General features: G+C 39.2%; 1 protein-coding gene across 1 annotated transcript in view; it reads left to right on the top strand.

Annotated features, from left to right (window-relative positions):
* The window catches only part of LOC102932938 (adhesion G-protein coupled receptor V1), a 331,043-nt gene extending 324,313 nt beyond the window's left edge, over window positions 1–6,730 (top strand). Inside the window, exon 68 of the mRNA XM_037902481.2 lies at window positions 6,593–6,730. Coding sequence (XP_037758409.2) covers window positions 6,593–6,711 — 119 coding nt within the window. The 3' untranslated portion in view covers window positions 6,712–6,730. The remainder of the gene's footprint in view (window positions 1–6,592) is intronic.
* Window positions 6,731–10,292: the final 3,562 nt, after the last annotated feature.

Below are 10,292 nucleotides of genomic sequence, written 5' to 3' on the forward strand. Positions count from 1 at the left end.
GCACATTTTTATTTTGTCACCCAGTCTACTGCTAACTACTGTGGCATTTAGTACAGTTTTTGGCCAAGATTTTCGAAATTGGGCGCCTGAAATTACATTCCTAAATCCATAATAGGGTATCTAAATAAGTTGCCAGATTTTCAAAAATTCTGAGCACTTGGCAACTCCCGCTGGCTTCAGGCATTCATTTAAAAAATTTGTGGCCTTTATTTTTTTGTTTTATTTTTTCCTTCCATATGCTTTTAAAATAATCTTACGGGAAACTGAATGACACAGAAAATTGGTAATAAACAGAGATCCTAGAAATCCATTTGCCATGGAAAAACATGGAATTTGCATTTTTAAAGAGAATCTTTAGTTTTTACAATTTTGTGAAAAAATAAAAACGTACAGTAGAACCCTGTTTTCTGAGCCTCCATTACGCAGCTGCCTGGGACTGACCTCCCGAGCCCCAGTCACTGTTCGCCCCGGACAGCTGGTGACTCAGTTAATACTGAGAGCCGGATAATGGAGGCTCGGATAAATGGGGTTCTACTGTATATCAGTAAAACATTGTGTTCAACTGATACCTATATATATTGTGGCTAGGGAAACTAAAGTTAAGCATTTCATTTTAATTGTGGAAAACTGTGGATTTTATGGTTTTTTTATTGGAGAATTTTGTTTTTTAATCACGGAAAACTACGATCCCTGATAATAATGGAGACTTTCGTCATTATGGGTTAGATGTTGCACATGCTTACCACCAATAATAGTGCTTATTGTTTTGTGCAGCTGCATTTGATGTCAGTTGGGCCATTCACAGCAGTAATCACAACATTCAATAGTAAAGAGTGTGCAGGAGTGGGCCTTAAAACATCAGTTCCAATTTGAGAGTAGCAGGGATTTAATGTGATGGCCGTTTATTAACCAACAGTAAGAATAGTTTGCCTTAGTTCAGCACAACTTTATTTTATATGAGAGGTGAGTTTGAGCCAAGACCTTGGTTCTGAACAGTTCCAGGCTTTAGGAAAACTCCAGTAATGGAGATCATAAAAGTAGCTAGATAAATCAAATCCAGATTCAAATCAAATCAAGATTTGAACTGGCCCCACCTGTCTAATGTATCCAAGGAAAATCCCGAAGAGAAGAGTTTGAATGAGGATCCAAACTTTGTGACTGTGGCCCATCACACTTAATCCAAAATCCATGGCAGAGTTAAATAATACAATTATGGGGATAAACAACGAGAGAGCAATTAAAAGATGCAGGCAAAGGAGAAAAGATACATTTTCATTTGAGGTTATTAAGAAAAGCATTTCTATTTGGTTCCTATTAAATACTATCTGACAACCTTTCTGCAGACTCAAGAGAACGACCTAAGATTGCATGAACATGTTGTTCAGACTGCCCTGTACTGCACAGTGCATTTCTGGTAGCTCCTTTTGAAAAAGGTTGAGGCATTTTAGTGGGGTGGGGAAGCTTGCACTCCTGTTGCCTTTGTTTTACCTGGTCTAAGGGTAAGTAGAAGACTTCATTCCCCAAGATTGTCAATCCAGAACCTTCTACAGGTAGCCCTAGTTATGCTAGAAATAATGGCTCAGATCCTGAGGGACTGGTCAGCATGAGAATGAGCAAAGATGTCTCTGTGACACTCCGGTATGAAATGCAGAGGTAATTCAGAGCAACCTGACGGTTTCTCTAATTTATGTTTGCTGCCAGTGATCTCAGGGGTTGTTTGTCAGCCAGGAATTGCTGAACATAAGAACACCCAGCTATGTCCCCTTTCCATTAGCTAGCCCCCCTGTATTGGAAGGAATACTTCAGGAGCCACTATGGTGAGTCTACGTCACCCAAGGATTCCACTATGGGGGAATTCTCCAGTGGCCAGTTAAGCTGGCTCCAATGCAGCATTGTGCTAGGGAAGCAGAGAAATTGGGTACAGTATCATGTAGTTTGTATAACTCCAAGAGCTTCAGCTCTGTGCAAGGGATTAAGGAAAGATTACTCCAGGAAAAATAATATAAAAAAACGTACTGCCTGTTGATTGATGCTAAAACCTTGTTTGTTGCCTGCTAGTCATTAGGTTGGCTTAAATGGTTTATTTTATTTTATTTCTTTTATGGCTTTCATAATAAATCAAAGGACTATGCTTCCACTGAATAAGGATAATTATTCCATTATTAGTTATTGCTAATTACATTAATTATCTAATAATACCCATTCATTTTGGGCTAAATCACATTTTGTCCGATTCCTTTTTTAGTGCTCAAGCTCATCTTGACAGCTTAATGAGCCCCTCCTCTTTAAGACTGATTCACTCTAATACATGGGGTTAGAGTAATTAAGATATAAAATCATTTTAAAGTGACTCCCATTTAAGCACAGCTACACTTCAGTCCTCCTGTCTAGAAAGCAGTAAGCTGCTGGATCTCCACATGTTATGTAAGGGTGGAGTGTAGTTAAAAAGGGATGGGATGAAGGGAAAAATCAGTGGATGCTGGCCTCAAGCAGTGAATTACTCATAAGCTTTGCTCCTTAGGCATAAATTTTAATGCCGGAACTGAATGCTAGCCTTACTGACCTCTCAGTCCGAACCATATTCCCACCAATCACAAACACTCCCACCCCTGCCTTTCGGTGACATTCTACTGAAGTCACTCCCTCTGGGCCTGATGGAGGTTCAACACATAAAAGCCTCCAAAACATTCCTAGATGCACAGTTTTGCTCCTTCTCTTGTCTGTGGTATGAATAAGCTGTTTGGGGAGCAGGTCTGTTTATAGTAGTCATTAGAAGTCATACCACACTTTTGGCTCATAAGCACTACCACACTACACCTGAGATTATCAAGTGATGACAGAACCAAGGTAGGCAGGTTTATGACCCACATTTGCAATGTTTAAGGAAGTTTTGTTCACTGCCAGCCTGAATTTGGCCCTTCTGCATTAATAATTTTAAAAACCCTCCAAAATCAAAAATAATTTGAAAAGTAAATCGGTTATTAAAATACAACACACAACGCCATGTAAGCTTCCCACAATAATTTCTTGAATATAGTATTGAACAGGTCGACATTTTCAAAAGAGTCTGCTAATCTTGGCTGCCATCATTTTGCGTGCTCACTTTGAGACTCAGTATCTCAGATTGGGAACCCAAAACTAGAAGTCACTTTTGAAAATACTGGCTGAAATGTTCAGTTGTTTAGCATTCCTGAAAGGTGCTGGATAAACTCCTTGTAGAGAAAAGTCCTTTTTATCCACAGCTATGGTACAGGCAATGGCAATCTTAGCTCCCTCACCTTGCCTCACCAATGTACCTCATATCCGGTCTGAAAGGAACAAGTCAAAAGGTGAGAAAAGGGGGAGAAGGCGATTTCCCTGCCCATTCAATTGGCTTCTCCACCGTTACTGCCAACAGAGGTGCTAGCTGAAATAGTGGATGGGGGACATGGTTCCACTAGGACCAAGGACTCATTTCCATTGAATCCTAAAATTTGTCACTAGAGGATCAATTGGTGACATATTACTCTACCAATCTCTATAGCCAGCCAATCCCATAAAACAAGATGTAAAGTGTAAGAGTGTGTGTCTATCTACCATCAGATTTTTGTATTTAATGTCTAATACTGCACATTGACTATAAAAGTGTGATGGATACAGAATATAGTCTATGTGTTTATAATATGATAAAAAATACCCCTAGAAAATGTGTACAACAGATAAAAATAACAAGTTGAAAATACATCCAACATTTTTCACAGATATTATAATGAAAGCTTGATACGTGTTCAGGCAGCTAAGTAAGATCAAACTTAGGCCCTTCATGTGGAACAATTTTTAAAGTATGTTGAGTGTTGGGATTCACTGAATAAATCTTTTGACCAGTAGATGTCACTGGAGGGGCCTTGCTGGTTTTGCAGCTGTAACTCACCCATGCTCACTCTGAAATGATTACATCTGGTTCTGAGGCAAGATGGGCCCTAAACTGAGAACAAGCTGGCACAATGAACTCTGCAAACGTCGTCTTGTAAACACTCCTAGCCTCACTAATCTGTAGACCAACTGTTTGGTAGTTTGGTATCCCGGTTACATTGAAACTCTAATTCCTAAAAAGGATCAATTCCTAAACATTTTGTCAGAACAATGACTGTTATAAAGGGAATTAACCTACTTTAAACACAACAATCTGTTGTCTCCTTCCTAAAAGGATGCTGCCTGGCCATGTTCCATTTAGGAATGTAAGTACTGCAATATCAGATTAGTCCATGTGGTCTAGTATCTTGTCTCTGATAAGGAGGACTTGTGGCACCTTAGATGCATCCAATGAAGTGAGCTGTAGCTCACGAAAGCTTATGTTCAAATAAATTTGTTAGTCTCTAAAGTGCCACAAGTCCTCCTTTCCTTTTTGCAGATACAGATTAACATGGCTGCTACTCTGAAACTTGTCTCTGATAATGACCATTGCCAGATGCTTCAAGAAACCCCCACGGTGGACAATGCTAGAATAACATGTTTGCAAGAGAAATTTCTTTCTAACACCATCAGTTACCTAATGACCTGAAGCATGAGGGTTCATGTACTTTGTAAAATAATCCTCATTAACCATGAAAGTGTCTAATCCTTTTTGAAAGCCATTCACCTCTTTGTCTTAAAGATATCTTGTGGCAATAAATTCCACAGGCTAATTGTTTTGTGCAAAAAAATAATTTTCATTTATCTATTTTACATGTGTTGCCTTTCAAGTTCATTGAATGCCATCTTGTTCTTCCATAATAAAAGGCCAATATGAGTGTCTGATTTACCTTCTCTATATCACTCATTATATTGTATCTCTCCTTTCTAAACTAAACAGTCCCCGTCTAAGAGAAGGAAAGAGTGCAAAAAACAAGAAAAGAAAAAAAAATAGTTATGCTTTTTTCAATTTCAAACAGTTTCATCATTAAGGTAATTAAGCACTTAGTGTCTAACTTTAGTAGGCACACTGGCTTCAATAGACCTACTCCTCAACTTAAGAGCTTCGCTAATTCAGACTCTAAACTCCTCCACAGCTAGCATTATGGTACATCCTGCCCCTATCAGACCGCTTTTTACACCTCCCTTGCTTGATAGTGATCTCTCCCCTGAATGAATTCAGGAATCACACACCCAGAGTGTTATACCTTCTTGAATAAAGAAAAGGAGTACTTGTGGCACCTTAGAGACTAACAAATTTATTTGAGCATAAGCTTTCGTGAGCTACAGCTCACATGCATCCGATGAAGTGAGCTGTAGCTCACAAAAGCTTATGCTCAAATAAATTGGTTAGTCTCTAAGGTGCCACTAATACTCCTTTTCTTTTTGCGAATACAGACTAACACGGCTGCTACTCTGAATCCATACCTTCTTGAAAAAGTTAACCTGTCACTTTGCTTTCTTCTGAGTCCTTCTCCATATTCAAAATCACAGCCTATGTCTTATAGCTGATCTTTCACATTTCCTATATTCAGCCCCCCCCCCCCCCCCCCCCCCCCCGAATTTCCTATTTGGAAGTGCATGGTGAAACTTACTAAAGGAGAGAGCATCTGGTGACCTAAAAAGATATGAGGCACCTTCTGAAACTTAAAAGGAAAACGGTTGACTCCCGACCTTACCATTTCTAAACATTCTAAAGCCTAGGATGCCAGCTAGGGAGAGAAGAGCAAGAAGTCAGCTTTACAACTGATTTATATTTCTTAAAATATTTTAGCCTGAAAAAATGGAAATTATGGCTTTCATGAGCATGACATTTTCAGAACCTAATGAGCCAAATATCATTCCTGGTGTAACTCCTTTGCAATCACTGGAGTCACTGGATTTTGTCCAGTCTGTGTAATTTTCCTTAGCCCTTGGCTATCTGTAACTGATTTCACTGGAAAGTAATGTCTGGTGTTAATCTGTTTTGGAGTTACCACACTTAATTTCATTGATGTGCAGTTCTGAATAAATCTGAATCTCAAGTCCCGAAAAGCCCAAATAAGAGCTGTTCATTTTTATGCTTTGTTTACTACAGTGTTATCTTGCACTAGAGGACAGGCACAATGCATCAGCCAGTGCCAGTTGTAGGTTTAAGCAGGGAGGGTTGAGAAGGGATATTTAACCTGCCCATTTGGTCATGCTGAAAGTAGAACCCTATTGAAACAGCTGAAATGATCATTTTAGCATCATATGGTAGATTCCACCACTAGAAATGAATCCCCTAAGAAGAAACTCCTGAGGGTCAAATTTTGAGCGCTACCTTAACCAGGCTTCCATTTATGCATGTGATGTCAGGGAAACAGAGATTGCCAGGTAGACATCCGAGTTCCTGTTCACACCATCAAATCAGGTACTGAGACATTTAAGTGACCTACGTTGTGGGCAAAGACATGAACAATGTAAGTGCAGAGATGTGTCCTCAGTTAAATGAGCCTACAGTCTGTGGGTGCAAAGCTGTAGACCATATCAGAAAATCTGCTGTACTTTTGTGGGGGAGGAGAAGAGCTGCTGTAATAAGAATAGAGAAGTAGGCAGGTTGCCTTGTGTAACAGGATATGATGTCATCCTTGCTGTTTCAATCTTCAGTCCTCATTGTTTGTTTCTTGGCTTTGTGTTTCAGGTGCAGGCCTCAATATCAGTGATAATGATTCCTACCATGGCAGCCAGGATGGAGGCAGCATGGCTAACTCCCAGATTGTAGAACTTAGAAGAATACCCATAGCAGACACTCACCTCTAACACCATTTGTTGTTTTTTTTTAAATTCAAATCTCCATATTTTTATATTTTTATTTCCTTTTGCACTAAAACACTACATGCAGCTGTGTGGTAGAATGCTGTGAGCTGTACTGGATGATTAACAAAGAATGGTAGGTTTTCTTTTTGTATGTCAGAAAATATCCTGTACATTTTTACAGTGACTGAGCATCAACAGATTCAATGGAAGTTGGCCCAGATTTGTATCCTCTAAGTGGATGCACATATTCCATGAAGTGTAGATTTTTTTTAATTACCCTGTATGTGTAACACCATTTAATAAACCCAGTAGAGTTCATTTGATATAAACATGTCTGTCATTATTTGTGTCTGAGCACTGTCCAAGTGAAAAATAATATTTCTGGAACTGGAAGTTGAGGTGGTCAATTATAGATGAGCAGGAGAGGATTTTAATGACAGAGTCTCTCCCTGTAACATGTTCTTTGGTTTTTGAGAGATAACAACTGTGAACTTCACAGAAGCAAGTAAAGACACAATACTTGCTCCAGAGATCTTACAATTTAAATTCTGGCATGACACAACATGTGAGGGTCAGAAACAAACAGAAGGGAAGGAGAGATAAAGGCCAGTTATAAGATCACTCAGTTACTCAGTAGGTCTATGCATATCTTGAGGGTTCTGTTACACTGTTGTTGGGTTTGTTTTGTTGTATGGACATTTTAATTTGAAATAGTGCATTTTATAATTGCATTTTGCGTAACTGAGCGACATCAGAGACCTTTGACAGTCAAACTGTCTTTAAGAAGGTTGTCTGGGATCTTTTACTAAAGTGTAACCTTTATAGTTTGTTCCTAAATAAAAAATAAATAAATTAGTTGTTATAATGCTTGTCTAGTATATCCTGCTGCTGTTAACAGGTATTGTTGTCCAGCTTCCATAATAATCCCATATTTGCATATGCTTAAAACTTTCTGAACTTCTGCTTTATGAATTTTTGCATATTTGGTCTCCACCTAGAAGGAAATTATTTTGGTAAGTGTGAGTACCGTCACTTCAATCATTCTTGGAGAAGTGTGAAAGTGAAAAATACATACTTTTAGTCAAATTTTCAGATGTGAGAAATACCCTTGGCTGAGACTGTGTGCAGAGTGGAGGAGAGGTAATTACAGGGCCAGAATAAGTGTACCTTGACTATGGTTCTGCAATTGATCAGAAATAAAGGAATCTATTCCATGATTTTCATAACTAAATAAATGTAAGGACTGTCCTTTATCAATGACACATACATATCTGGTCGTACAGTGGGCAGGGAGGAGGTGTGTCTCCCGCTTTTGCTGAAGCCAATTACTCTTCACTATGACTATACTGCCTAGCAAATGTGAACCCTTCAGCTGCCAGTCCCGCTAGCCTCTGCAACTGCTGGGGAGGACAGCAGGCCACCTCTACCATTCACAATCTGAAGAGGCGAGTATCTTTCACCAGGTAGGCCCTCTCCAAGGCCCCAGTTGAGCAAAGAATTTACAGACACTTAACTGCATATCTGTGCAGTAAATCAAACGTGTGCTTAACTTTACACATGTACTTTAGGCCCATTCAAGTTAATAGGATTTAAGCTCATGCCTAAATTTAAACATGCACTTTGTCGAACAATGTCCTAAGTTCTCTGGCTGCCAGTTCATTTGTCCACTGCTGTTGTGCTCTCCACACAATAAAGCAAATACCCACTGAGGGTCAAATCCTGGTACTGTGGAAGTCAATGGCAATAGTGCAGATGGAGAGTTTGAACCTCTGTGATTTGGGCCCCAATTCAGGAAAGCCTCTTTATTTAGGACAGAACTTAAGCACCTGATTAAGAGCTACTGAAGTCAATGAGACTTGAAAACATGCTCCTAAGCTAGGTACAGTAGGGACAGTCTTTAAAAATTAGGTGCATGCTACCTAAACATTCATCAGGCAACTTGTTGGGGGACCAGCCATAATGGATAATGTTCTACAAAACAGTGAATACTCTATACATATTTTGGGATTTCTGTTTCTTCACTGTTAGCCTATATGTAGACACTGCCAACATGGGGAGCTTGCTATTTTATGTGCTTGTGTCTCTTAAATATGCCATTAAACTGAGACTCTCATACACCCATATTTAATTAAAATCAAGTTTGTACAGTTTGCTAGTCATGACAATATACATGTTTTTATTATGTAGGAAAACCAGCAGTTGAAGGATTTGTGTGTTCTTACTGGGTCAGTTTATGGTGAGTATTGGGCAATGCAGGTATTTCACATCTGTCCACTAATGCCTTAACATGAAATATAGTTCTGGGGAATGATTGTGACACTATTGTCTAAGGATTGCTCAATTGCAAAGGAGTTAGTACAGTCACAGATGTTTTATTAGTTTGCAGTACGTGCTTACACACACGTGGGAAGAAGAATGCTTGTTTGATTTTGACTCATGACCATCAATGCTGACATCTTGTGTCACTTTGACATGTTGCTCAATGGGCTTGGTCATGACTTCACTGTAAATGCATCAGCATTGTTGGAAGAAGCTGGTATGGTGATGCTAGTTGCAGAATTTGGATTTGTAGCCACTGGTGATGTTTGTAGGGTGGATGGTCACAAGACTAATCTGTTTTGGTATCACAGACTCAATGATTTGGGAGAAAATGCAAACTGGGGGAAATCCTATTTTCTAATAGCATGAGACTATCGGCTAACTTGTGCTGTTCACTGAGTACCCAAGAGACAATAAAGATTCATCTCAAAGCACTGCACCTGCATGCTCCTCTTCACATATGTCAGACAGCCAGACCCTGACCGGAGCAGCTTTACAGCTAAAGTGACTTCAAATTGACAAGACTCATTGCTTCTGCTGGCACTCCGATCCCAGGCAGTATTTAAAACCTGATGCAGACTATAAGTAGCTCTTAGATTTTACCAGATGAATGAATACATAGTTAGACATCTACTCGTGTAAAATGAATGGACTAGATTTCAACCATCTGTTCGATCGTTGTACATGAACAAAACAGAGAGACTCATATTTAGATCATCCCTTCTCTTAGATGTAGAAAGAGCCCCTGATTGTTCCCCTGGGAGCTTATCCTTTGGGTTTGAAGGAGCAAGAGGAGCTGCAGTTTATGCCTAGGTACAAATTTTCTAGGCAGCTGGAAGAAAAACATCTATTTTCATGCTAACTCATGTCAAAGCATCTCCTCCCTCCTCCAAATTTTGCTTCTATATATTGTCATAGTGTACATAAGCATACACAATGCATGGATGCTCTTTAGGCATTTATGGTGATTTACTTGTTGAATCAAGAGCATAATAATAGACCTGATCGAGTATTCACATTTTTTAAAGGATGTTTGATTTGGCTGGTGCAACAGAGTCTTGCTGAGCAGACAAGTAAATAAATAAAGCAAGTATTACTGTTTTGCTAAGTAGGGCACATAATCCTATTAGGAAACCTCTTAAAGAAAGCCACTGGGTAAGATTCTGATCTCACCTTCACTGGTGTAAATCCAAAGTAATTCCATTGACTTCAGTGAATGGTCTCCCACAGCAATTTAAAAATGTCCAGAATATTACTTTTAATTT

This window comes from Chelonia mydas, chromosome 5, assembly GCF_015237465.2.
Source record: "Chelonia mydas isolate rCheMyd1 chromosome 5, rCheMyd1.pri.v2, whole genome shotgun sequence".
Lineage (NCBI taxonomy): Eukaryota > Metazoa > Chordata > Testudines > Cheloniidae > Chelonia > Chelonia mydas.